This window comes from Pseudopipra pipra, chromosome W (genome assembly GCF_036250125.1).
Source record: "Pseudopipra pipra isolate bDixPip1 chromosome W, bDixPip1.hap1, whole genome shotgun sequence".
NCBI classification, from domain to species: domain Eukaryota; kingdom Metazoa; phylum Chordata; class Aves; order Passeriformes; family Pipridae; genus Pseudopipra; species Pseudopipra pipra.
The window spans coordinates 19,424,944-19,452,411 of record NC_087580.1 but is presented as its reverse complement, the minus strand read 5'-3'; the positions used below and the strand labels follow the sequence as shown (position 1 = coordinate 19,452,411).

Sequence of the window (27,468 nt, the reverse complement as noted above, 5' to 3'; positions counted from 1 at the left end):
GCCCTCCTCCTCCTCCTCCTTCTCCTCCTCCTGCTGCACTCACCGGGGCTCCGTCCGCCAGGCAGGTCCCCGCGTAGACGCGGCCGAAGCCGCCGCTGCCCAGCAGCGAATGCAGCCGGTAGCGCTCGTGCAGCGGCTCCTTGGCCTTCGGTGCGGGCGAGACGTGGCCGTCAGCGTTGGGGCCGGGGCCCGGCACGGCCCCCGAGCGCCCCTCAAGCGGCCCGGGCCGGGCTTCCCCAGCCGCAGCGGGCAGCGGCGGCTCGCTGCCGGCGGCCGGGCTGGCGAGCGGCGGAGCTCTGGCCGGGGAAGCCGCCGAGGAGGCGGCAGCGGCCGCGGCGCCCGCGGCCCCCGCCGGCCCCGGCAGGCGCCGGGCTCGAGCCAGGCGGAGCCAAGGGGCGGCGAGGCCGAGCCCGTCCCACAGCCAGCCCCACAGGAGCGCCCAGCAGCGCCACAACCGGCGCGCCGGGAGCCGGGCGAGGGCGAGACCGCGCCGGGCCGCCCAGGGCCGGGGACGGGGCGGCCCCCGCCCGGCACAGGGGAACGGCCGGGGCCATGGGCCGGGCCGGCAAGGGGAGGGGGGACCGGGAACGGGACAGGGACAGCGGGAGTGGGACACTGGCACAGGGACACCGGCACAGGGACACCAGCACAGGGACACTGGGACAGCGGGACACCGGGAGAGGGAGAGGAGGACGAAGAGCTCGAGCAAGGAGAGCCCGAACAAGAGTCAGAGCGAGAGCGCGTCGCTACAGTCGCTGCTGCTGCCGAAGCGCAGGGGCCGTTGGTCCGTTGGTCCGTTTGTCCGTTCCCCGTTGGCCCCCGCGAGCCCCGGGGGCAGCCCCGGCCGCTCCGCTCCCAACCAGCCCCGGCCGCAGTCACGGAGCTCCCCTTCCTCCCGCCCCCACGCCAAGACCACGGCCTTTTGGAGCTGCTTCACTTTAGTTCAACTTCTTGGCTGCCAAGTTTGCAACTTCCCGCCGCTGCTCGGACCCCATCCCGCCCGCTCGGCCCGCGCTGCTGTCGCTTCCTCCCAGGCCAGCCGGGCTCGGCACTTGCCCCTCAACTTTGGCAAGGGCTTTGCTCAGTGAGGAGCCCCGGCACGTCCGGCCAGCGCCAGGCAGAGCCAGCCCCGGGGGAGGGCAGAGCAGGACGATCGGCAGGGGAAATGCAGCCCTTTGGGGTCAGCGCTGCTCCCCGACCACACCAGGGCTCTTCCTGTTTTCCCGCCTGGTTTGAGGGAAAATCGGCGGCTGCACAGAGGATCAAGCAGAAGAGAATTAGAAGACTCTTCTTGCTGCCCTTTGGATGCCAGTCCCTCCTAAGAAATGCAGGCTTAATTTGGAATGGACACGATGGAGCAGCTTTTTCAGCACCCAATACTTAACAGCTGCCTTTCAGGGGACAATGGGAAAAGGGGGGAGAACGGGAGAAAAGGGGGGCTGGGACCTCCAAAGTGAGCGAGGAGGGGGCTGAGACTGTGAAACCGAGCAGGGCACGGGGAAGAAACACCCCCAAACCGAGCTGGGGGGGAGCTGGGGACGGTGGGGATGATGGGAAAGGGGTGGGAGAGGGGAGAAAAGGGGTGTTGGACAGTGGGCAGGGGGACAGAGGGCAGGGAGTTCCCACATGGGTCTCCCCTGCCCCCCATCACTTGAGCCCTGGAGCGGTTCCCTGGGGCTCTGGGAGGGGGCAGATCCACCCTGGGAATGTCCACTGCTTCTGTAACCCTTTGTGTGCTTGCTCTGGTGACAATTGTGCACAGGTGCCCAAGCCCCCTGTCCGTCCCTGGGGGGCTGATGGGGGGACTCCCCCACTCAGTAACTGGTGCTGCAGCAGCTGTGGGGCAGATGAGGGTGGGAAAGGGGGGTCCGGGGTGGCCCCCTGAGCTCCCAACCTGCTGGGGGGGCTGAGGGCTGCTGGGGGGGCACCCCCTGACCTGTGTCCCTGCACACCCAGGGCTGTTCCAGGTCCTGGGAAAAGCCGAGTGAACGGCCCCGACCGGGAGAGGTTCCTGCCCGGGTACATCTCCAACTGGGAGCAGCTCAGGCACTTCAGCAGAGATTTGGGCACCTGGGGGGACACCCCGTGTGGGGAGACCCAGACCAGGCACTGGAACAGCCAAGGGGAGTTCCTGGAGAACAGACAGGATCAGGGGACATGAACTGCTGGCACAACTACGACAATGTGGCCCCGTTTGCCCAGGCTGGGAACCCCCATTTTTGGGGTAATCTCCCCCACATCCCACCAGAAACTCCAAATCCTCCCAAATATTCCCCTGGATCTCCAAATGACCCCAAATGCCAGTAAAATGGTGGGGCTTTAGATGTCTTTGTTGAATGTCTTTGTTTTAAATTCAACAAATCAGCTCTTCCCACTGAATTTTCCAGGTCAGTTTGTGACCCCATGGATGTTTCTCCCACTGTGTTCACCCAGGTGCCTGTGGGGAACCAGGAGGATGTGGAGACCACCAGCCAGGTGTCTTCCCAATGTGGGAAGACATCACTCCTCCAGTGGGTGATGGAGTTGGAGCAGCAGACAAAGCTCTTCCCACAGTCAAGGCACCTTTAGGGCTTCCCTTACTGGTGGGTCCGTTGGTGTGAGGTCAAGGCAGAGCTCTGGCTGAAGCTCTTCCCACACTCCCCACACTTGTAGGGCCTGTTCCCGCTGTGGATGTGCCAGTGGGTGACGAGGTGGGAGTTCTGGTTGAAGCTCTTCCCACAGTGGGTGCAGAGGAAGGGCCTCTCCCCTGTGTGTGTCCGCTCATGCAGGAGGAGATTCCCGCTGGTCTGAAACCTCTTCTTGCATTCCAAGCACTTGTAGGGCCGTTCTCCAGTGTGGGTGCGCTGGTGGCAGATCAGGTTGGAGCTGCAGATGAAGCTCTTCCCACATTCCCCACACATGTAGGGCCATTCCCCGGTGTGGGTGCGCTGGTGGCAGATCAGGTGGGAGCTCTGGCTGAAGCTCTTCCAACAGTCCAAGCACTTGAAGGGCTTTTTCCTGGTGTGAGGCTGCTCATGGACATCCAGGTCAGGGCTCTGGCTCAAGCTCTCGTTGCCTTCCTGGCACAGGGTGGGTCTTTCCTCCTCAGAGCACCCTGGGCTGCCTTTGGAGACCCTCCTCCTGGGGTACCTTCGTGGCTTTCCCTCCCCGCTGCCTTCCTGCGCCGTGGAGCCCTTCAAAACGGCCTCTCCCACCAGGCTCTGCCGGGGGGATTTGTCCTCCGGGCTCTCCGTCCTCAGCTCGGGGCCTGGGGCAGGAGGGAAGAAGGACAGGGAGGGGATTTGCCTCCGGCCCACAGGGAAGGCCAAGGACATCCCCCCAACTCCGGCCCCGGCAGGACGGTGGCGGCAGCGGGGTTGTCCTGCAGCCGGGGGCGATGCTCAGCTGGGAGATACAGGACAAGACAGGGGCAAAGGGGCACTGACTTCCTCCTCACCTGCCTGGGGGTCCTGGGGCATCTTCCTCTTCCTCGCAGCCTCCTCCTCTATTCGGCCAAGCTTTGGGAAGGAGAAATCCTGCTGTGTGGGGAAAAACAAAGGATGAGTGCTTTGGCTGGGGGTTCCTCCTGCCCAAGGCCATCTCTAGATGTTACTGGGCGGCTTCTGGCCAAGAAAACCTCCAAACCACCAAGATTCAGCCCAAAACAACCCTCTCAGCAGTGGAGTTCCCCCTCGCTGGTCCATCCACTTTGGGGTTCTGGGGTCCCTCCTGGGTGGGCTGCTGGAGGTCTCACATGCATTGGGGAACCCCCTCTCCAGGGTTCCCGCCCTCTCTGGGCTGCCGGAGATCCCGGGAATCCCAGGGGTCCTTCCTTTATGGGCTCCTCACTTTGCCATTCTGGGGATCCCCCTTCTCTGGGCTGCTGGGGGTCCCGGGGGTCCCGGGGGCTCCCCTCTCCGGGGTCCCTTTTAGGGTGGTCGGGGGGTTTCGGGGTCCCAGGGTCCCTTCTCCCCTGACTCTCGCCTTCGAGGTGCTGGCGATCCCAAGGTGTCCAGCCCTCTCTCCAGGCTGCCGGGGGTCCCGGCTCCCCCCACAGCCCTCGCTGCTCCCCCCTCCTCTCCAGACTGCCGGGAGTTCCCCCTCTCCGGGCCCCCATTTCAGATTCCAACCCCCGCCTGTCCCAGGGGTCCCCAAAGCCGGTGGGTTTGTCCCGTGTCCCCCCCACTCCCCGCCAGTATCCGGCGATCGCCACGTGGCTCCGGGGACCCAACATCCCCCTGCTCATCGTCGGGGCTGTGCCGGGAACCCACCCCGGGACCCCAAAAAACACCTCCCGGGGATCCCCAATATCCCCCCAAGGGGCATTTGCGGCTCAGCTTGGGGGTCCTGCAAGATCCAAACATCCCCCCGCCCCCCCAAAAAAAAATGCCAGAGTGCCTCAAGATATTTGGGGCGAGCTCCCCCTCCCCGGTCACCTGCGGGATGCGGGGGGCGATGCTCCCGGGACGCGGGGGCTGCGGATACAGCGGGCCGTGCATCCACGTGCGTTCTTTCTCCTCCTCCTCCTTCCCCTCCTCCCCCTCTCCCTCCTCCTCTCCCTCCTTCTCTTTCTCCTCCCCTCCTATTCCCACTCCTCCCATTCCCGTGGGAGCTGGGGCAGGTCGGGATGGGGCAGCGCTGGGCTCTTGGCCGCTCCCGCCCGCACTCGGCCCCCGCCGCAGCCGCCACGGCCGGGGCGGCGCGGGGGGGCCCGGCCTGGGCACCCCCCACCTCCCCTTTGCCCAAATTCCCGTCCCGGGGGGCGCTGGGGCCGAGGGGGGACCCTGGGGGGGTCCGGGGGGAGCGCTGGGCGCTGCGGGTCTGGCTGGCAACTGATGAGTCATCAGCGCTGCGGGCTCGGATTGGCTGAGCACTGCTTTGGGGGCGGGGCTGCAGGAAAGGGGGTTCTTTGCAGGGAAGACATTTGGAGCTGGAAGGACTCCAAAGCTGAGCCGCAAATGCCCCTGGGGGGGATCGGGGGGGGTCCGCGGGAGGTGATTTGGTTTTGGGGGTGTCCCGGTGGCGGTTCCCGGCAGAGCCCCGGCGGTGGGCGGGGGGATGCGGGGTCCCCCCCGCGGTGGGGGTTGGTCTTGTTGGAAATGATCCAACTTGCCCAAAATTTTCGTCAGTGGCAGCAGCTGACCGGGTTTCTTTTCACGGGCTCTTGTCGCTTTGATCTTTAAAGCACCCAAACTTGGAGTTTCTCTGCACTGGCTCTGATGAGCTTCCATAAACAAAGCCCGAGGGAGCTGAAGATTGGACATCTGGGATCTTAAATTCCTGGTCCTTCAAGGACCTGTTGGAGGAACCAGAAGGTCCAAAGGGGATTAACAAAGACATTGCAGCCTGAGAGTTGGAGACTCTGTGTCTGAGGAGGAGTGCTAAGAGGACCAAAGAAGGTGGACCAAATTAGCCAGTTAAGGATAGAATACTAATTAGAGTCTTAATTAATGAAGAGAATTCATTAGTTCATTAATTGGGGTAAATTAGAAGCAATGAACATGAATTTGTTTGTTTGTTCAAATGTAGAAATATGTGAAAAGTCTGGAAAGGGACAGGTGGGGCTGGAATGATTGGCTCCCTGTCTCTGGGAGCCAGAACAAAGCAGTGCCTGGCTCACCAACACTTCCCAGGGGCGTTGGAGGGTTTCATTTCTTCCCAACGATTTTCAGGGACAATTCTTGGTGAGCCAGGTGGGACAATGCTGTCGACCCTCCAGGGATTCCGGGACCCTGAGGACTCCAGCGAGCAGTGAAAATATTCTTCTGGGAGATCTCAGTCCCTGGATCTGGTGAGTTCAAAGCAAGATCCCTGGAATTTTATTAAGGCATTGCTGAGCATAGAAAAGGTATACCTAAGCATCCTAGAAATGGAGCTCTAGAACAGAATAGAATAGAATTGGGTTGTGAAAGTGATGCTAGAACTGTAAAAGGAGGAGTGTGATATTTGGCTTATGAGAAGAAATCCCTACTGACTGAGTGAAAGGGGTGGGTTCCAGGCCCCAGGTGTGGTTCAGGGGGTGGGTTCCAGGCCCCAGGTGTGGTTCAGGGGGTGGGTTCCAGGCCCCAGGTGTGGGTCAGGGGGTGGGTTCCAGGCCCCAGGTGTGGTTCAGGGGGTGGGTTCCAGGCCCCAGGTGTGGGTCAGGGGGTGGGTTCCAGGCCCCAGGTGTGGTTCAGGGGGTGGGTTCCAGGCCCCAGGTGTGGGTCAGGGGGTGGGTTCCAGGCCCCAGGTGTGGGTCAGGGGGTGGGTTCCAGGCCCCACGTGTGCTTTGCCCACAGATCAGTCACACACAGAGCTCTTGCCCATAGAGCTGCTTTGGGGAGGGCTTTGCTCAGGGAACTGTGTTTGTCAAAGCCAATGGTCAGTGCTGGAGAAAGTGAAGTGTTTGGGGAGTGTGTGTTACTGGGAGTGTGTGTTATAGTATTAGAATCCTGTCTGACTCGGGGATGCCCATAATAGATATAAAAAAGAAAAAATTCACTTGCTGTAAGTGTTAAATGCAGTAGTTTGTTCTTGGGTGCATTTTAAAGCATTTGATGCACATTAAATATTTGAAGGAAGGTAAATTGCCACAGCAGCTGTTAAGCTGGGATTGTGTGTTCAGAGCATTCTTTAGTGTCAGCTTTAGTGTTTGCAGGGGTTGGATTTGTGTTAATTGTGCCGATATTCCATTAGTGATTAGTGAATTAGAGATTCAGTTTGTGGATTATAATACGGTTTTTCAGTTGCTGTTGTTTTGTCAGAGAAAAGAGAAGTGAACTGAAATCTCTAGATTTGTTCTTTGAACTGAGCAATAGTCAGGGTTTGGGAAGGTGTGGTTTGATGCCAGGGAGCAGCAGCAGCTGGGGAGGTTCCTCCAGCTGCAGGGGAAGGAGGCAGAAATGGTCCCAGTGAGAGAGGAGCAGAGGAAAGGATTTGGGTTTGGAAAGCTTTGGAGGGTTTAGTGTGAGAGCAGGGATTTGGAATGTGCGTGGGGAAGGGACAAACAGGAGCTGCCACAGCCTGGACTCCCCCCAGGGCTCCCGGCCAGGCAGGAAGGCTCCTGCCCTTGGAAGGTGTGTGGGGGCCCAGAGGTGTCATCCCCAGCTGAACCTCTGCTCCATGGACACTGGGGAGGGAGAACATGGATTTCTTGGGAGATCCTGGAGTGGCGTGTTGGGTTTGAAATAAGAGTAAAGGACAATTTAGTCAGAAACGATTCCTGTTGTTGGTGGCACAGAGCAAAAGGAAAATGGGCCTTTCTTTCAACCATTAAAATTTGGAATTGGTAAATGGGTGTTGGCCCTTCAAATTCTTTCTGTGCCTGACTGTGCTGTACCATTCCTAGGCAAGAGATGGATTTAGTGAGTTAAATGACATTTGAAAAAGGGAAAATCCAAGTTAGTGGGTGCAGCTGCTCTGTCATTCCTGGGTTTTGGTGTCATTGTGTCACTCAGGGATCCTGAGGAGGGTGAAGCCCTTCTGTGCAGGACATGGAGATGGTCCCTGGCTTGTCCAAATGCATTAAATGCTGCTGCTGAAGGAGCCCCCCCAGTGATTTTATCTGCATTGACCCCCTGGAGCCCACGGGCACCTGCTCCTGCCTGGACAGAAACCAGGAGTTTCCTTGGACTGGTGTCCCCCAGGAAGGACGTTTTCCCCCCTGTTTCTGAGGCTTTTAATAGTCTTTGATCAATAAATATTTCTCCATGTGATTTCTCCTGTGGTGTCTTCTTGAAGCCTGAAGCAAGCAGAGGAGGGGATGCCAAAGATCCGCCCTCCCCTCTCTATTGTCACTCTGCACCCCCCAGGCCCTTCCTCTGCAGTGTCCTGTCTCCCTGGACATCCCCCCTGGAACTTGTGCCCTTCCCTGCTGGCACGGGTGGGCACACCCCCCATCCAGTCATGTTCCCAAGCGCTGCCAGGGCCACCTGGGTGACCAGCAGGACATGAGTGGGGGTGGCTTGTGAGGGAGTCCCCAAACTCTCCCTGTCCCCAGAGAGCAGAGCCACGGGGACCAGGGCAGGTCCCCCAGCAGGTCCCACTGCAAATGGCCTGGTTTGTGCTCCAGGGAGGAACAGGCAAGGACCCAGCTTGGGAGAAGATGCTCCAGGAAAGGACCAACAGGGTCCAAGACACAGGATTTGGGGCAGGAACACACCTTAGTGCCCCCTCACATACATGTGGTGTGAGTGCAGAAACACCCACCTGCCCGGGGGCCCCAGCAGTGGGTCAGCACCAGGCTGCAAACAGGGCAGGGCAAAACTTGGCCCTGCAGACCCCACAACCGAGGCCAAAGAGAGACCAGCCAGGCCACCACCCCCAGCCCAGCCTGTTGCACCTCCGGCCACAAGAGTGGGGACCAAAGCTGTGCTTCTCCTTCCTCCTCTGCACCCAGGAGCCACAGCCCAGGGCACGATCCTGCCCCCAGCAGCACAGACTGCCAGGTCCCTGAGTCCCTGGGGCAGGAGCTCCTCGGGGTGCAGCCCCTGGGCCCTGCAGCACCACAACCTCCTGTAGGGCTGCCCCTGCCTGGGCTCCAACTGCCCAGCACGAGGGAAACCAGGAGCCAGAGAGCAGAGCTGGGGGCCTGCAGAACATCAGCATTCCCTGCCCTGCACAGCCAGGACAGTTTTCCAGAGCTCACTTAAAACAGCCCCTCCAGAACTTTCAGGGTGTTCCACAGGGCCCAGTCAGTCCCAGGATGATCCCAGTCAGTCCCAGGATGATCCCAGTCACTCCTGGTCTCTCCCAGTATATCCCAGTTGCCCCCAGCTGCCCCCCCACCCCGAGCTGCCGTCGGACGCCGCCCCCCAAGATGCTGACGGGGGTCGGGGGCTCCGTGCTGGGGTTCCTCTGCCTGGGCCTGCATGGAATGAAGGGGCCAAGGTGACACTGCAGGGCCTCCTGGAACCAAAGAACCCTGAGACATTTGGGAACCTCCTGCAATCAAGGGACAATTGGGAGCCTGCAGGGCCTCCTGGAAAAAAGGGACCCTGAGACACTGTGGAAACTCCTGGAATCCAGGGGCCTTTGTGACATGGGGGCCTCATGGAACCAAAGGAACCTGGAAACATTTGGGAAGTTGTGGAATCAAGGGACCATTGTGACACTGCAGGGCCTGATGGAATTACAGGCACACTGGGACACTGTGGCAGGACATTCCCCCCTGGAATGGGACCAAGACAATGCCCTATTTGCAAATGTATCAGTGCTGGGCTGAGAGGGGCCCAGGCCAGGCCAGGAGATGTTGGAACCAGTCTGGGTTCAACCCTGAATTAACATCCTGATGGTGAGGCAACCCCTGGAGTCCAAGGGCTGTCAGTCCATCACTTTATACTATAAAGTTCCAGTCCCCTTTCCCAGGGGCAGGTTCTTCCAACATAACCCCTCTTGGGGTGTATGGTTGGAGATTCCCCCCTTGGCTGGGGAACCCCCCTCAAGGTCAGTCCTCGAGGGTGAGCAAAAGAGATCTCCCCAGGAGCCTTGGTCTGGGGGAGTTACATCACATGTCTACTTAATAATCATTTATTTTTTGCCAGTTTTAGTATAATTCCTTCAATTATATTGTACTTATCCTGTACTACTGGTAGTTTTAGTGTTTATATTGTGTAGTAAATAATTCTGATTAAAATTTTTTGTCTGTTCATCTGTGATAATGATGAGTTCATTTTATATCAATATATCTGATTTTCCATCATTAAAACCTGCAGGACAAAAGTGGTTCAATCACAGCTCTGTAATTCCTTAAATTCCAACCCTTGGCATAATCCAGGACTGAGATTGGATCCAGCCGCCCCCAGGCTCCTCTCTGAGCAGGAGTTTAGAAAGCCAGGGAGTCCTTTCTGCACCTCGGGACTCAAGGGCAGGACTTCTTTAATGAACTTTGTCTAAGCCTTCCACTCCCCCAGGCAACAGGGGATGACAGGGAAAAGGGAGGGGAAAGGGGAGAAAAGGTGGGAAAAGGGGGTGAGACCCCTTCAGCTGAGCGGTTGAGGGGGTGGGACCCCCAGAGCAGAGCACGGGGAAGCTGTGGTTTGATGGGATGATCAGAAAGGGGTGGGAGAGAAGGGAAAAGGGGTGGGATCCCCAAAACTGAGTGTGAGGGGGGTTGCGACCCCCAGCCTAAGTGGGAGGGGTTGGGAGCCCCTGGCTGAGCACGGAGGGTCTGGAAATTGGGGGGACGTTGGGAAAGAGGAGGGAGAGGGGGGAAGAGGGAGGTGGGACAGAAGGTCGAGGGGTCCCTTTGTGTCCCCCATCACATGAGGCTTGGAGGGATTCCCTGGAGCTCAGGGGGGTTGGATACACACTGGGGGAGTCCCTGTCCATCCCTGGGGGTCTGATGGGACACGTCACAAGACCCTGCCCTTAAAAGCTGGGGCTTTTCTCGTATAAAGTGCTGGACTGTCAGTCAGGTGTGTCCAGGCTGTGCCAGCCCAGCAGCCTTGGAGAAGTTCTCAGGGGTGTCACCTGTTTGTTCCTTTGCCCGGGGATTTTCCCAGCTCTGCCACATCTTCCCCTCCCTCTCAGGATGTTTCCCTTTGGAATTGAGGAGTCAGGCTGGTTTCAGCATTATTCAACCCAAAAGCAGCGTGACTCCCCTTCTTCATTTCCTGCCGGGGGTTTTGCAAACAGGACCTTGTTGGAGTTGTTTTACCCCATTCCAGGCAAAGCATCCTGCTACAGGACCCCCATGGGACCCCCTACGCCCTGTCTCACCCTTTCCCTCACTGTCCCACCCGTTTCTCACCCTCCCTGCAATCCCCTGCTCCCCCCACAGCTCGGTTTGGGGGTGGCCCCCTCCCCCACCCTGCTCAGTTCAAGGTCTCAGCCCCTTCTCACTCACTTTGACGATGCAAAGCTCGTCCCTTTTCCCCCCTCTCCCACCCCTTTCCCGTCAGACCCCCAAACTCCAGCTGCCCCAGTTGCTCCCACTAAATCTGGGAGTCCTACCTCCCCCTTTCTCTCAGTTTTGTGGGTCCCACCCCCCTCCTTCTCCATTTGGGGACCCCAGCTGTTCCGATCCGCTTTGATGCAGAGGGGAACCAGGTTCTAAAACACTCCCATAAGCCAGGTTAAGGCACAAACGAGGCCAGATGCTGGATCCCAAAACGAGAATTCCACTTTGTTTTGGAACACAAAAGAGCAGAGAGAAAGAAGGGAGATAGGGCAGTGGGACAAGCTAAGGGGAACTGTTAAAAGCACAGGACAGGAGTTAGCAGCACCAGGAAGTGCCGCTGCCTTGCAAGCTGGTAGATCTCTGCTGGGCTTCTGCCCTGGTCGCCTTGTAGCCTCCGAGGAACGAACCCAACCCGCAGGGGAAGGGGGTGGCAGCAGCTCCCGCAGCAGTCCTGCAACAGCTCCCCACAGTCCCCGGGCATGGCCTTAAATCCCCTCGCCGTGGGACCCCTGGATGCCCCCTGGCCCGTTCACCAGGATCCAAGCAAAGGTCTCCTGGCACCGAGATGGGCCCCGAGTGTCCCTTGGCTGGTTCCCCGGTCTCCAAGCGAGATCCGCCGGGCACACCTTCTCCCATTTTTTGATTGTAACAAGTTTTTCTCTTGTTTGCTCCTCTGCCTGCCTCTGCTGGCTTGCTGGGTGCCTCCTGGGGCTTTTGCAAGGAGCTCGGCTCCTGCAGCAGCCCGGCTGTGGCACCAAGGCTTTGGAACTCTGCTAAGGGAAAAGGTGAAGTTGCTGTTGGGCCAATGTTCCACTGCTACTGCTAAGGGAAAATGTGAAGCTGCGGTGGATGGGGAGGATGTGGAGTTGCCCTGGAACTGGCCCAGTTGAATTAAAGTGCAGGTTGAAGGGTCGGTGCTGTTGCTAAGAGAGCAGCCCTGTTGCCGGGGAGCAGCCAATGGGGAGCTGCCCAGAGGCAGCCAATGGGGAAGCTGCGTGGTGGCGCAAAGGGCCAGCCAATGGGAGAGTGCGATGGAGCCAAGTGTCGCCAATAGCCAGCCAATGGGACCCCGAGCGGACGGGCAGCCAATGAGGAGCTGTGGCCGGGAAGGTGCTGAGGGACTGCGCATGCTCTGGGCCAGTCACCGTGGGGGGCTTTTCCCAATTGTCCCCTGTTCAACTCCCTTCAGCCTCCAACCCTGATAATTCCTGGCATCCCCCTGTCACTGCAGAGATCCACGTGGGTTCTGCACTTGACCGCCCTGGGGGAGGGGGTGAGCAGGGCATAACCAAGCTCAGGTGTGGACACCTGACATTTCTGGGGGTACCTAGAAGAGAAGCTTTGGGCAAGGTGACTGTGGTTAAACCTGTCTGGCCATCCAGGGACAGCCAAGTTGCTCTCTCACTTTCCCTCCTCAGTCAGACAAGAGGAGAAAAGCAGGTGAAGAAATCCTTGGTCAACAGAAAGGGAGATTAACTGGAGAGAGGAAAGCAAAAAGCAAAGGCCACGTGCAGAAACCAAGAAAACCCCTGGGAGGCAAGAATTCAGTCCATGGAGAGGTTTCCTTGGAAGACAAATGTATTAATGAAGGACATCCACGTCTGCCCCCTGCCCACCTTCCTTTCTGCCTTCCTTTCTCTCAGTGTATTGCTGATCATGCCATCCCATGGAATGGAATATCCCTTGGGTCAGTCCAGCCCAGCTGTCCCAGCCATGTCCCCTGTGAAACACTTGCCCAGCAGAGCCCATTGGGTGGGGGTGGTTGCAGAGACGCTCCCTGTGGGGCCAGCACTGCCCAGGGACAGCCAAAGCCTTGGGCTGGGACCAACAGCGCTGCAGCCACGAGCACCAACCCAGCAGGACAGGGGCTGCTCTGGGCAAAGGGAACTGCAGCCCAGTCACAGCCAGGGCAGGGCTGCTCAGGGGGCTCTGCCAGCCTCTGGTATTCTGGGACTCAATGAAGTTTTTCCTTGGAGAGCTCTTTGAAGGCCCAAGTGAGAGAGAGGCAGAAGTGCAGCTGTCAAATGCAGCAGGATAAACACAGCAGTTCCTGTGAGGAACATTTCTGCCCTCAATCTGGGGAAGGGCCTGTGAGGTCCCTTCTCTCTGCAGGAGCTGATGGCTCAGCCCGTGACTCAGGGCTGGGCCAGGGGCTCTCCAGCTGCCCCTGCCCTGGCCTGTGACAGCCCAGCACAAGGCCCCTGGCTGGCACAGGCCCTGGGAGATCCCCTGTGCCTGAGGGCCTGGGCTCCCTCCAGCAACGGGGCTTCTCTTTGGGCTGCCCCATCCCTCGTGCTGAGCGCAGGATGGGACAGCAGCAGGCACAGCTGGGCCCTGTCTGTGCCCGCAGCTGAAAGGAGCAGCCTGGGCACAGCACGGGGAGGCTGCTGCTGGCAGGGCACAGCAAAGGGCCCGGGCAGGCTGGGCACTGGCACCCCCTTGTCCTTCCCTCAGCGTCACCCCCCCAAGGCAGTGCCCCCGGCAGAGCCCTTAGCCAGGCGGGAGGGACAGGATCTGCCTTCCCCGGGCTGGGGGTCAGGGCTGGGCCTTTCTGCTGCCTCCAACCAAGCCAGGCTGTGCTCAACATCTCAGCTGCCTGCACAGAGCCTTTGCCTCCCTGCACTCACGGCCCCCAAGGATCTGCTGGAGAGTCCCTGGGGAGGCTTTGTCAGGAATGGCCCTTGGGGGGCTCCTGAAGGCTTCAAGGGACTGCAGGGTTTTCCAAGGCCTTTGGCTTTTGCTTTGGAATCTCGCAGAAGTTTGTGCAACCCTGACCTCCAGTTCGCTGCTCTAATGAGTCCCTGAAGAGGCTTGGTCAGGAAGGGCCCTCAATGGGGCTCGTTAATGCTTGAAGGGACTAAAGGTTTATTCAGGTCCTTTGCCTTTCCTTTTGACTCTGAGTCTAGGAGAGGTTTGATCAATCATGGTCTCCAATTCTCTGCTTTAATTAGTCCCTGGAGAGGCTTTGTCAGTAGGTCCTCCAGGGTTTTTAAGGAGCTTTGGGATTTCCTTTGGAAACTGAGCCTTTGAGAGCTTTGTGCAATCATGGCCTCCAATCCTCTCCTCCAACCAGTCCATGAGGAGCCTGTCTTGGGAATGGCCCTCAGTGGGATCCATTAATGCTCTGAGATACTTTGGGTTCTCCTTCTGACTTTCACTTCTGGACAGGTTTGTGCAATCTCCCCTCAGTACCTGAGGTTCAAGGACTCAGCACCAAAAGCCCCCCGGGGCTCATTCAGATAAAGCAAGTCCTAACAAACCACGGCCCTTCCTGGGATTTTCCTCCAGTCTAGACAGTGAATTAGGAATGTTGTCCCATGGAATCAGGGGACCATTGTGACACTGCAGGGCCCCAGGGAACTCTTTTGCCCGCGACGAGGGTCAGCACAAGAGACACCGACACCAACTTTGGAGAACAAGTGTGTAATTTTCCTGCAGTGCAAAGCAGCAAAGAATGACAAAAGGTTGAGCTCAGTAACGCACCTCATCGTTCCTACCAAGAGTGCCTGGAGTGAGTAGAAAAGCTCCCTGCCCAGTTGCCCTCATCTGTTCCCCTCAGCCAGGCCCGCCCGGCAGCGGGGGAGCCCCGGTCGCAGCCAAGGGTTGGAGAACCCCTCCCGGGCACGGGAAATCCCACCCAGGGCGTCCACTCGTAGGGGAGGGTTCCATCTGTGCTGGGAGGGGGTCCAGCTTTTCTGGCCTTGCAGAAACAAGCTCACAGAGCTACGAGTGTGCAAAACCATCTGGCTCCCTTCTCCTCCTGGGTTCCACCCACAGCCTGGCCAGGGCTTAAGGGGAAAACCCAGGCAGTCAACCTGCCCCATCTGCTGCCAAACAAGGCCACACATCCACTGCCAGGGCCTTGACCACTCTCTAAACACAGGAAGATAAAGATCACATTTTGCTCACAATCAGACATAAGATTTGATTAAGGAACACATTCAAATATCATTCACTAATGAGCTGAGACTCACAGATCTCACTAAGAAGCACATTTATTTTGTTCAGGGGCAGGTACACGGGGAGTCTTTCCACACTGCATCTTTGACCAACAAACATACAGAGTTTTAGCTAAGGAGCAAATACAGGGATAAACAGACTGTTAGGTTGGAAGGTTCATCTAGAGCTCAGCTTTGGCTCAGGGCCTGTTGTTCAGCCTCAGCACTTCAGTGACAGCCACACAGGGCTTTACATGACACACACAGTTTCCAGATTCATTAGATATTCTCCCTTACTTAAGACATAGATGTTACTTTGCTTTACACAGTCAGCCCCCCTATTGCAAGTCCTTAGTTGGTCCTTTGGGGTCTCCTTCAGGGCTCTCTGGTGGGTTTTTTGGTATCTGGTGCCCCCCAAAGTTGAGGTGTCCACTTCTTGACCTCGGTTCTGAGCAGACACAGTGTCATTACCTTTCACCACAAAGACTGGAACGTTTGGGTTTGATCTTCTCTGGGCCCACAGAGCTCAGCTTCCATCCTGTTTGCTTAGTTACATCCCTGATCCAGTTCTCCAGGACCTCTCCAAGATTGGCCATAGAGAAATGTTGGGAGCAGTCCACAACATCAAATCCCCCTTTTTTCAGACTAAGCTCCTGAAGGGATAGAGTGTCTTAGGAGCTTTATTTCATTTTACAGCTCAAGGCATTAGAACAGCTACAGCACTGAATCCTGATGCAAGCTGAAATACAAATGCCCTTCCAGCTTTGGGGCAACCCTTCCCAGGTGTTATTTCCACACACCAATCCCACCCCGTTCCTTTGGGGACCGGCCAAGGATCAGTCATTTCCCCAGCAGGAAGGGTTTGAGGACATTGGGGGTGATTTCCCACAAACGGGCCCCTCTCATTAACACAATCCACTTGTCCTGTTCCTTTAGTGGGGGTCACAGCTTTGGACACAGGCAGGATTGTCAGAGGTGGTGGGGGGTACTTGCAGACTGACTGCTGGGTCTACTTTTTGGGGAACACAAGTGCTCACCCAGTGACCAGGAATCATTTCTGCCAGAACAGGGAAGGCAGAAATGGTGAATGGCTTCCTTGTCTTTTCAGGTAAAGGAGTGCACACCCAGCAATCCCTTGGAGGCAACACTTGGGTCACGTTTGAGACTAAAAGGAGATGTAAATTTTGCTCCCAAGTCAAGACCCAATTAACTATTGTCAGGAGAGCCAAAGCAGACTTAAGCATTTGGTTTCTTCTCAGACAACCTCTCAATTACCCAAGGGGCTCTGGCCTTTGGAATTCTGCAATAATGCATCCCTGATTTGACTTGTTGTACCACTTCTACAATCAAGTGGGCACCTCTGTCTGATGACATTCCCAAATGTACCTCGAATCCAGGGATTCTTGGATTCAACAGTATTCCACTCACTTCCCCAGCCCGGTTGGTGTGACAAGGAACAGCCTCTGGCCACCCAGAGAAGGTATCCCCCAAGACTAGGAGATCTTTACACCCTCCTTTTCTGGGCAATTCAGTCACATCCATCTGCTAACATTCACCTGCAGCATTTCTACATTTTCCATCACCTGTTCCCACTCCAGTGGCAGGGTTTGGATTATTTCTCTACCACACACCACACTGCTGACTCACTGCTTGTACAGCTGGAGTCAGTTTTGGACCAAGAACCCACTTGTGCAAATGTTACAGTGCAGAAACAAATACAAACACAAAACAAGGATCAGTGGAGAAAACAAAGCCAGAGACCAAATGGGGGAACACCAAATAACCCACCCAAAGAGCTGGAAGATCCACACGTCTTAGAGGGACAGGATTCCCCAAAAGAATGCCTTATTAGCCAGTGGGATCTTCCCCCATCCCAGACCAGTCCGGGGATCTGTGGTCTTCTCCAGGAAAGTCCTGGGGCCGGCGTGAAGATCCAGAGATCCCTCGGATCCACGGGAGATCAGGCAGAGGGTCCCATCTGGGGCCAGAAATGGTGCCCCAAAGCAGCAGAAAGCAAGTCCTTAACCCCAGCTGGGAGGTGTTAAGAAGCAGGCATTCTTTAGGGCAGCGTGCTGGACGCCTGCAGGAGAGTTCTTCTAATCCAGCCTGCTCAGGGACACAGGCAGGGCTTGGGATTACACCCACTGATTCCAGAGGCATTGGATATTCCCCCTTACTGAACACATGTCCATTACTGTGCTTTACACAGTCACACCCCTATTGCAAGTCCCTACTTGGTCATTTGGGGTCTTCTCTGGGGGTCTCTGGTGGGTTTTTTGGCATCTGGTGCCCCCCAAAGCTCAGGTGTCTGCTTCTTGACCTCGGTTCTCAGCATCACTGCTTTTCCCCACAGAGACCGTCATGTTTGGTTTGATCTTCTCTGGGTCCCCAGAGCTCAGCTCACATCCTGTTTGCTTGAGTTCCAGCCCTGATCCAATTCTCCAGGACTTCTCTAAGATTCTGTTGTTCCTTATTTGGCCAGAGCAGAATCTTGGGAGCAATGTTCTACTTCTCCCAAACCAAGGCTCCCCCTGCACCAGCCACTGCCAAACAAGGCCAGACATCGACTGCCATGGCCTCCACCACTCTCCAGATACAGAAAGAGAAAGATCAGATTTTGCTCACAATCAGACATCTTTTGTTAAGGAACAGATACAAACAGGATTCACTGATGAGCCCAGACTAACAGATCTTCCTAAGAAGCACACCTGTTTGGTTCAGGAGCAGATACACAGGTGGAGTCCCATCCCACCACATTTGTACCAACAAATAGACCCAGTTTTAGCTCAGGAGCAGATACATGGAGACACAGCCCATTAGGTTGGAAGGTTCATCTAGAGCTCAGCTTTGGCTCAGGGGCTGTTGTTCAGCCTCAGCACTTCAGTGACAGCCACACAGGGCTTTACATTACACACACAGTTTCCAGATTCCTTACAGAGTCTTGCTTACTTAATACAGACACTTGTGGGCAACACTTGGATCACCTTTGGCACTAAAAAGACATGTAAATTTTCCTCCCACGTCAACAGTGTTTGAACTGTTGTCAGAAGAGCAAAACAAGAGTGAAGCATTTTGTTTCTGCAGTCAAGTGGGAACCTCTGTCTGATGACATTCCCAAAGGCATCCCAAATACAGGGAGGATTGCACTGAACAGGATTGCAGTCTCTTTCCCAACCTGCTTAGTGCAACAAGGAACAGCCTCTGGCCACCCAGAGAAGGTATCCCCCAAGACCAGGAGATCTTTACACCCCCCTTGTCTGGGCAATTCAGTCACATCCATCTGCCAACATTCACCTGCAGCATTTCTGCATTTTCCATCACCTGTTCCCACTCCAGTGGCAGGGTTTGGATTATTTCTCTTCCACACACCACACTGCTGACTCACTGCTTGTACAACTGGGGTCAGTTTTGGACCAAGAACCCACTTGTGCAAATGTTTCAATAATTTGCTTCACTCCAAGGAATCCCCTCATGTTCCCCATCCACCAGGTCACAGGAGATTGGCTCAGGGACTATTATTTGCCCACTTGGGGGAACTGCCCAGCCTCCTGGAGCAAAGTTTGCTCTAAGGTTTCAAGGAGTTGACAATCCTTAGCACTAGACTCATTTTCTTCTACTGGGAGAAGGATCTCTGTCAGGATCTCTGACCTGGTGGTGGGGAGTTCTGTGCATCCAGAGAATTGTTTTCCATGCCGGACAAAGCTGCCCCCACTGGGAAACAATTCCCAACCAGGACTTTCCAAGGGGCTGTCTCCTAAGTCAGCTCTGCCCCAATACACTTCTCCTCTAGTCTGGAAGCAATCCCGCTCTGGGCTTCCTTTGCTGGGGCTGGGGCAGTTGACAGGTTGCTTCTTTCCTTCCTGGCCCAGCCTCCCTTGTCCTTGGAGAATTCCAAAGCCCACGGAGGCTCCTGGGCTCTGGACTACTTGCACTTTGTGTTTGGGATACCCCATATCCACTCAGCCCAAGGAAATTCCACAGGGCCACAGTCTGACCCCAACGTTGCTGCTCAGCATCAGTGGCATCAAAAGATCATCCCCACACTGCAATAAGGCTCCAAGAGGGTGGGTTTGGACTTCTCCATTCCTCCAGTCCCTTTGCCAATTGAGTTCCAGATATTGGGGGGCTATTTTTAAACCCCTGCAAGAGGACCACCAAAGTCAGATGGGTTTTCCTCCCCAGCTTTGCATTTTCCCATTGGAAAGCAAAAAGCTCTTGACTTTCCCAACTCAAAGGGAGACACAAAAAGGCAGCTTTCCAATCTAATCCTGTGAAACATATTAAACTTTCATTTAGGGGAGTTAGCAAAGTGTAAGGATTCACTATGACTGCTTGTATATCTTCTACTCTGTTCTTTACAGCTCTAAGGTCTTGGACTAACTGGCATAGCCTTCCATTTGCCTGCTTGACTGGCAAAACTGGAGCATTCCATTTAGATTCACATTCTTTTCACAAGCAAAATTTCATCAATTGTTCTACAAAGGGTGAGAATCCCTTACAACTTTCTATTTGCAAAGGACATTGCTTTGGCCTCACCAACCCCACTCCAGGTTTCTCTGGAATTCTCACGGGTTCTGCTCTCTTGGATCATGGAGGCACCTCTCCAGCCCATCCTGTTGGAACCACTGCATCCCCAAGTGATGGTGGCAGATGGATTACTTCTGCTTTGAGAGACTCTCATGCAAAACTAGAAACTTCCACAGAATTAGGCTCTGCAATAATAACCTATATTGGACCATTTTTCAATTGGATTGTGGCATTTCATTTTGCCAAGAGATCTCTCCCAAGCAGAGGCTTTGGGGAATTGGGGAAATACAAAAACTGGGGAGCCAACCACTGTTTTCCCAATTTCAAAGCCACAGCATTAAAAATGGCCCAGTTTCCCAATTCCCTGGCACACCAGACAATTGTTCTAGAATTGTCCCTTGAGTTTCATTTCCCTGCATTTAACACAGAGGAACAAGTTCCCACAGCCACAAACAATTGTGCTTAGCTTGGCTGGAACCAGATGTTCTGATGGGGAAGAATCCTCTGGTGCCCCCTCAGTCGTCTTCAGTGATGCCACGAGAGGGTTCGGAGGGTTCTGAAGTTTCAGTTGCGGACAATCCCATTTCCAGTGTCCATCTTTCTTACAGGATGCACAGGGACTGATCCCAAGTCTCCTGGGGGGATGTTTGAAGCAGGCTGCCCACGCTCTCATCCTCTTCCTCTCCCCGGGGGCACCATTTCCTCAGGGATTTCTTCCAGAACTGCAACTCCAACCTCCAACAATGTCCCCAAATTAGACTGATCTTGTCCCTCAGCTTGATTTTCCTTTCCGGGCTCACACCAAGGGCTCTGAGGGCGCTGCATTCACACCACAATCTTTCTGCCCTTTCACACGTTCTGCAAAGGGAAAAACACAGCACCAGACATAACCTCCTTCCACTTCTGTTCCCCTTCTCAAACAGCATCAGCTGGAACAATGGATTCTAATTCAGTGTTCCAGAACAGCCACCCATTGATTCCAACACTCCATTAAATTCTCCCTGGGAGCTGTTCCTCCGGGGGGGCCGCCAATCTTCATCCAATATTGCAAAATGCAACTAAGGGGGGACTTCTTCCAAATTCCCCCTTCAGATTGCCCACTTCCCAGCTCTAAACAGTAGACCCAAAATGGTACAATACAGAAACAAATACAAGTACAGAACAATAGTGATCGATAAAACAAAGCCAGAGACCAAATTCCAGAATAACAAAGGACCCACCCAAAGTGCTGGAAGATCCACAGGTCTCAGATGAGCAGGATTCCCAAAATACCAAAGAACCCCCCAGTGCGCTGAAAGATCCATACGTTTGACATGGGCAGGATTCCCCAAAAGAATGCCTTGTTATCCACTGGGATCTTACCTGTGTCCCAGACTGGGCTGGGGATCTGTGCTCTTCTGCAGCAAAGTCCTGGTGCTGGCGTGAAGATCCAGAGATCCCTCGGATCCGCGGGAGATCAGGCAGAGGTGTCCTGTCTGGGGGCCAAAAATGACACTGAAAAGCAGCAGAAACAAACTTCTTCACCCCAATTTGGAGATGTTAAAAAGAGCATTCTTCTTTATTCAGCATGCTGGGCGTTCAGAGGAGAGCTCCTCTAATGCACCGTGCCAAAGGACAGACAGGGCTGTTTATTACACACACTGTTTACATGTGCATTCAATAGTCTGGCTTACTTAATACAGATTCAGTACTTTGCTTTACACAGCCACACCCCTATTGGAAGTCCTTTTCTGGGCCTTCCGGGCCTTCTCTGTCATCCTGACCTCAGTTCTTGAGCAGCACAGCACCATTGTGTTTCACCACCAAAAATAAAGTTTGTTCTTTCATTATCTGGGTACCCAGAGCTTAGTTTGCATCCTGCTGGTTTGGGACATCCCTTATCTAATTCTCTAGGACTTCTCCAGGATTACATTGTTCCTCATTTGGGCACTCCGGGGGACTGTGAGTTTCTATTTCTTCTCTCAGTGGTTTGATGGAGACCATGAGGAGCTGGGAACTCATTGCAGGGACAGGAGGGAGCAGTTGGGAAGTACTAGGCAGGTGGGGGAGAGAAGTGTTCAGAGAACAGCTGAGATACAGCTCGAGCAAGCTGAAAACTAAACTGTCATTTGGGGTCATCCCAGATCGACTGGATTTCAGCAATTACTCAACACAGGTGCCACCTCCTCCAGCCAAGCCCAGGAGATCAACCTCCTCAGCAGCTGCAAGAGCGGGATGTTCATGTGCCTGCTGCCATCTCCCCAAAGCCATTATCCCACTGCTGCTGACAAGATGGGCAAGATGAGCATCTACCTCCCAAGATCTGCTGCTGCAAGAAGAGCATGTCCCAAAGGATGTCCTCAGCCTTCTCAGAGGGGACGTCAGATCCTCTCCAGGGATGGTCCCAGCCCTTCCCAACCCGGACTGGGCACCAGCTCCAACTCTTCCCTGGAAAACAAACAACAAATTCATGAACAGAGATTACAAACCAAAAGTGGAAACAAGAAAAAAAGGTAAAATGTTAACCTTCTGTCAGGGTTCTGAGGAAGGCCCAAGCCCTGCAGGCCAAAGGAAAACCCCCCCTCCTCCAGCTGAGGAAAACCCAGGCCTTCTCCCTGCCCTGCAGCACTGGCCCAAAGAAAGGCTCCTAAGCCAAGGCAGCCCAAGCCTTTCCTGGCCTGCAGCCCAAAGCAGCTGGTGTTCTGCAGCCCTGCCTTTGCTCCCCCCACGGGGGTTTGTTTTTGGCAGGCTGGCTGCCCCTGCCCCAGCCCCGCCCAGCAAAGGGGCAGTGGCAGAGGCTGGGGGCAGAGCCGGGCTCCCATTTCACAGCCAGCCCAGAGCACCCGCCCGCCCTCCTGCCAAGAAGCAGCTTGGCAGCCGGCTGAAGAATTCCTCAGGTTCCCCATCAGCAAAGGGGGAACCTTCGGTGCCCAGCCAGGCTGAGCAATGCCCGTGTCCGGGAGCACCCCCTGGGTGTGGACTCATCTGCAAACGGCGTGTGGAGCACGGCTTGGAGGAAGGGGCCAGAATCAAAGTCCATCCTCTTCAGCTCGCCGGCGTCCAGGTCAACTGAGAGCTTGTCATCCCTGACGTCGTCCTCGATGTCTCCAGCAGCAGGCCCACCCGGCACAGCTTCTCCAGAGGCCCCTTCTCCTTCCCTGGGGGCCAGACCAGGCTGTCAGCGTTCTGCCCAGGGCCCAGCTGTCTGTGAAGCGGGACGAGCAAAACCAGGTTGGATGGTGGCCACCAGCACTTGGGAGACCGGGTCTGCAGCCCAGCTCCAGCACAAAGAGGGGCATGTTCCCATGGGATGACCCCCCCCCAGTGCTACAGGCTGACAAAAAAGTCTGGTTTCCTTTGCTTCTTATTGCCAAGAGATGTGTGGAGGTGTTACCTGCCAGGCCCCGGGATCAAAGGGAGCACGTGGATCTCTCCCGTCTTCTAGGGCAGGGGAATGCCCTGCACCCAAGGATGGCACAACAGGTCTTCCAGTGCTGGCCTGTCCGAGGGGCGGATGGACAAACACCACCTGATAAGGTGCTGGCAGCCTGGGGGGAAAATGGCCGGTCAGTTGGAGAAGGATCCTGTCCCCTCTGTCCCACTGTCCACGTGCCCAGGCTGTGCTGGCTGTGCTCAGAGCTGTGCCCAAACTTCTCCATCGATTCTCCCTTTTGGAGGAGAGCAGGATGGCAGGACACAGGCCACCTCCTCCAGCCACCCATGGGACACAAACAGCTTCAAGAGCGGCGTCCTCGTGAGCCCGCTGCCCTCTCCCAACACCGTTATTCCCCCCGTGCCACAAAGATTGGTATCCACCTGGAGAGACCCGTGCTGGGAACGGGAGCTGGGCCCAGATGGTGTTGGGGCCTTTGCGGAAAGGGTGCTTCCCGCAGACCATCTGGTAGAGCAGGATGCCCAGGGACCAGATGGTCGCCTCCTCGCCGTGGTAGCGCTTGAGGTAGATCCACTCTGGCGGGCTGTATGACAGTGTTCCTACGGAATACAGACGCAGTTCAGCAGGTGGATGCTGCCTGCTCCCAGAGCCTCACCCCAGCAGCCCTGGCAATGTGGGGCCTGCCCCAGTGGCACACGCTGTGACCCACTGCCTTCTCGCCGGCCCCTGACTCTTGGTTACAAACTCTGGGTTGGAGAAGAAGCCGCTGGTGTCCAAGAGGGCAGCGGAAGCCCTGGCAAGGCCCAACCATTTCATGCAAGGGAAAAACCCACCCAGTGGTGGGGAAAAGCCGTGCCTTCTCCCCGCCCCACTGCACTGCCCCCAACAATTCATCATAAGCCAAGGCAAACAAGGCGAGCGGAGCAGCCCAAGCCCTTCCTCGCCTGCACACCAAGCCAGCTGGTGCACAGTTCTGACCCCCTTCTCTGCTACCCTCACGGGGGTTTTGGTCAGGCTGGCTCCCCCCTGCCCCAGACCCAGCCCGGGACAGGGTGGGTGGCACAGGCTGTCGCCAAGGCCGGGGCCTGTCTCACTGTAACCCCCCAGCCCCATCCAAAAGCAACTTGGCTGAAGAACTAATCCTGTTCCCCCTCGGCCAAAGGGGCAATCTCCACTGCCACACCTGGGCATGGCCATGCGATGCCCGGCACCAGGAGCATCCCCCGGCTGTGGGCTCACCTGCAAACTGGGTGTAGACCGTGTCCTTAAGGAAGGTGCCACATCCAAAGTCGAGGAGCTTGGCCTCGCCGCTGGCCAGGTGGAGGAGGATGTTCTGGGGCTTGATGTCCCGGTGCAGGACGCCGCAGCTGGTGCAGTGCCGCACGGCCTGCAGCACCTGGCGGAACAGCCCCCACGCCATCTCCTCCGGCAGGAACCCCCACGCCCTCAGTAAGCGAGAGAGGTCCTGAGACGGCTCCGGATGCTCCATCACCAACAGGAACCCGTTGGGGAGCTCGAACCACTCCAGGAGCTGGATGACACCAGGGAAGCCATTGGACACCTTGTCCAGCAGCACGATCTCCAGGGGGGCCCGGGTGCCGTCAGGCTGCGGGGGGACCACGGGGTCGTCAGTGGGGCTGATGCCGTGCCTGTCTGCCTGCTCCCCCTCGGCCAGCCCTGGATGCTCCCCGTCCCCCACCGAGCCCACGGCCACTCTCCCTCCAGGTGTCCCGGCGGCTTCCACCCTGCCGGGCCTCGGCTCGTCCCCGCCCGTCCCGCCCCGCTTTCTGCCGCTGGCCCCGCTCGCTCACCAGCTCGCCCCAGCGCCGGATGCCATCCCGGGACACGGCTTTGATGGCCACCTGCAAGCCGAGGGGAAGGGCGGGTTGAGCTCGCCGCCCGTCCCGCCCTCCTCCTCCTCCTCCTCCTCCTCCTCCTGCTGCACTCACCGGGGCTCCGTCCGCCAGGCAGGTCCCCGCGTAGACGCGGCCGAAGCCGCCGCTGCCCAGCAGCGAATGCAGCCGGTAGCGCTCGTGCAGCGGCTCCTTGGCCTTCGGTGCGGGCGAGACGTGGCCGTCAGCGTTGGGGCCGGGGCCCGGCACGGCCCCCGAGCGCCCCTCAAGCGGCCCGGGCCGGGCTTCCCCAGCCGCAGCGGGCAGCGGCGGCTCGCTGCCGGCGGCCGGGCTGGCGAGCGGCGGAGCTCTGGCCGGGGAAGCCGCCGAGGAGGCGGCAGCGGCCGCGGCGCCCGCGGCCCCCGCCGGCCCCGGCAGGCGCCGGGCTCGAGCCAGGCGGAGCCAAGGGGCGGCGAGGCCGAGCCCGTCCCACAGCCAGCCCCACAGGAGCGCCCAGCAGCGCCACAACCGGCGCGCCGGGAGCCGGGCGAGGGCGAGACCGCGCCGGGCCGCCCAGGGCCGGGGACGGGGCGGCCCCGCCCGGCACAGGGGAACGGCCGGGGCCATGGCCCGGGCCGGCAAGGGGAGGGGGGACCGGGAACGGGACAGGGACAGCGGGAGTGGGACACTGGCACAGGGACACCGGCAATGGGACACCGGCACAGGGACACTGGGACAGCGGGACACCGGGAGAGGGAGAGGAGGACGAAGAGCTCGAGCAAGGAGAGCCCGAACAAGAGTCAGAGCGAGAGCGCGTCGCTACAGTCGCTGCTGCTGCCGCTGCTGCTGCCGAAGCGCAGGGGCCGTTGGTCCGTTGGTCCGTTTGTCCGTTCCCCGTTGGCCCCCGCGAGCCCCGGGGGCAGCCCCGGCCGCTCCGCTCCCAACCAGCCCCGGCCGCAGTCACGGAGCTCCCCTTCCTCCCGCCCCACGCCAAGACCACGGCCTTTTGGAGCTGCTTCACTTTAGTTCAACTTCTTGGCTGCCAAGTTTGCAACTTCCCGCCGCTGCTCGGACCCCATCCCTCCCGCTCGGCCCGCGCTGCTGTCGCTTCCTCCCAGGCCAGCCGGGCTCGGCACTTGCCCCTCAACTTTGGCAAGGGCTTTGCTCAGTGAGGAGCCCCGGCACGTCCGGCCAGCGCCAGGCAGAGCCAGCCCCGGGGGAGGGCAGAGCAGGAGCATCGGCAGGGGAAATGCAGCCCTTTGGGGTCAGCGCTGCTCCCCGACCACACCAGGGCTCTTCCTGTTTTCCCGCCTGGTTTGAGGGAAAATGGGCAGCTGCAGAGAGGATCAAGCAGAAGAGAATTAGAAGACTCTTCTTGCTGCCCTTTGGATGCCAGTCCCTCCTAAGAAATGCAGGCTTAATTTGGAATGGACACGATGGAGCAGCTTTTTCAGCACCCAATACTTAACAGCTGCCTTTCAGGGGACAATGGGAAAAGGGGGGAGAACGGGAGAAAAGGGGGGCTGGGACCTCCAAAGTGAGCGAGGAGGGGGCTGAGACTGTGAAACCGAGCAGGGCACGGGGAAGAAACACCCCCAAACCGAGCTGGGGGGGAGCTGGGGACGGTGGGGATGATGGGAAAGGGGTGGGAGAGGGGAGAAAAGGGGTGTTGGACAGTGGGCAGGGGGACAGAGGGCAGGGGGTTCCCACATGGGTCTCCCCTGTCCCCCATCACTTGAGCCCTGGAGCGGTTCCCTGGGGCTCTGGGAGGGGGCAGATCCGCCCTGGGAATGTCCACTGCTTCTGTAACCCTTTGTGTGCTTGCTCTGGTGACGATTGTGCACAGGTGCCCAAGCCCCCTGTCCGTCCCTGGGGGGCTGATGGGGGGACTCCCCCACCCAGTAACTGGTGCTGCAGCAGCTGTGGGGCAGAGGGGGGTGGGAAAGGGGGGTCCGGGGTGGCCCCCTGATCTCCCAACCTGCTGTGGGGGCTGAGGGCTGCTGGGGGGGCACCCCCTGACCTGTGTCCCTGCACACCCAGGGCTGTTCCAGGTCCTGGGAAAAGCCGAGTGAACGGCCCCGACCGGGAGAGGTTCCTGCCCGGGTACATCTCCAACTGGGAGCAGCTCAGGCACTTCAGCAGAGATTTGGGCACCTGGGGGGGACACCCCGTGTGGGGAGATCCAGGCCAGGCACTGGAACAGCCAAGGGGAGTTCCTGGAGAACAGACAGGATCAGGGGACATGAACTGCTGGCACAACTACGACAATGTGGCCCCGTTTGCCCGGCCTGGGAACCCCCATTTTGGGGTAATCTCCCCCACATCCCACCAGAAACAACAAATCCTCCCAAATATTCCCCTGGATCTCCAAATGACCCCAAATGCCAGTAAAATGGTGGGGCTTTAGATGTCTTTGTTGAATGTCTTTGTTTTAAATTCAACAAATCAGCTCTTCCCACTGAATTTCCCAGGTCAGTTTGTGACCCCATGGATGTTTCTCCCACTGTGTTCACCCAGGTGCCTGTGGGGAACCAGGAGGATGTGGAGACCACCAGCCAGGTGTCTTCCCAATGTGGGAAGACATCACTCCTCCAGTGGGTGATGGAGTTGGAGCAGCAGACAAAGCTCTTCCCACAGTCGAGGCACCTTTAGGGCTTCCCTTACTGGTGGGTCCGTTGGTGTGAGGTCAAGGCAGAGCTCTGGCTGAAGCTCTTCCCACACTCCCCACACTTGTAGGGCCTCTCCCCGCTGTGGATGTGCCGGTGGCTGACGAGGTGGGAGTTCTGGATGAAGCCCTTCCCACAGTGGGTGCAGAGGAAGGGCCTCTCCCCTGTGTGTGTCCGCTCATGCAGGAGGAGATTCCCGCTGGTCTGAAACCTCTTCTTGCATTCCAAGCACTTGTAGGGCCGTTCTCCAGTGTGGATGCGCTGGTGGCAGATC

At 57.4% G+C, this 27,468-nt stretch overlaps 1 protein-coding gene and 1 long non-coding RNA gene across 2 annotated transcripts; both read right to left on the bottom strand.

Moving 5' to 3' along the window:
- Positions 1–17,411: 17,411 nt before the first annotated feature.
- LOC135406459 (uncharacterized) lies at positions 17,412–22,502 on the bottom strand. The gene is made up of 3 exons (XR_010426264.1): positions 21,616–22,502; positions 20,686–20,798; positions 17,412–20,181 (listed from the first exon to the last, which is right to left on the bottom strand). It is a non-coding gene; the product is annotated as an uncharacterized LOC135406459 (long non-coding RNA).
- Positions 22,503–22,743: 241 nt separating this feature from the next.
- On the bottom strand, positions 22,744–25,237 carry LOC135404901 (serine/threonine-protein kinase pim-1-like). The gene is made up of 5 exons (XM_064639630.1): positions 24,508–25,237; positions 23,791–24,302; positions 23,428–23,489; positions 23,119–23,295; positions 22,744–22,850 (listed from the first exon to the last, which is right to left on the bottom strand). The coding sequence occupies exons 1-5, from the start codon at positions 25,153–25,155 to the stop codon at positions 22,744–22,746; spliced, it is 1,506 nt and encodes a 501-aa protein (XP_064495700.1). The 5' UTR covers positions 25,156–25,237.
- Between the last annotated feature and the right edge of the window lie 2,231 nt (positions 25,238–27,468).

Bases quoted from the DNA above. Each gene is read 5' to 3' on its own strand.
- LOC135404901 (XM_064639630.1), bottom strand. From the start codon at position 25,155: ATGGCCCCGGCCGTTCCCCTGTGCCGGGCGGGGCCGCCCCGTCCCCGG. The intron at 24,303-24,507 runs GTGAGCGAGCGG...GTCCCCCCGCAG, and splicing joins TCCGGCGCTGGGGCGAGCTG to CCTGACGGCACCCGGGCCCC. The intron at 22,851-23,118 runs GTGGATACCAAT...TTTTCCCCCCAG, and splicing joins CCCAGCACGGGTCTCTCCAG to GCTGCCAGCACCTTATCAGG.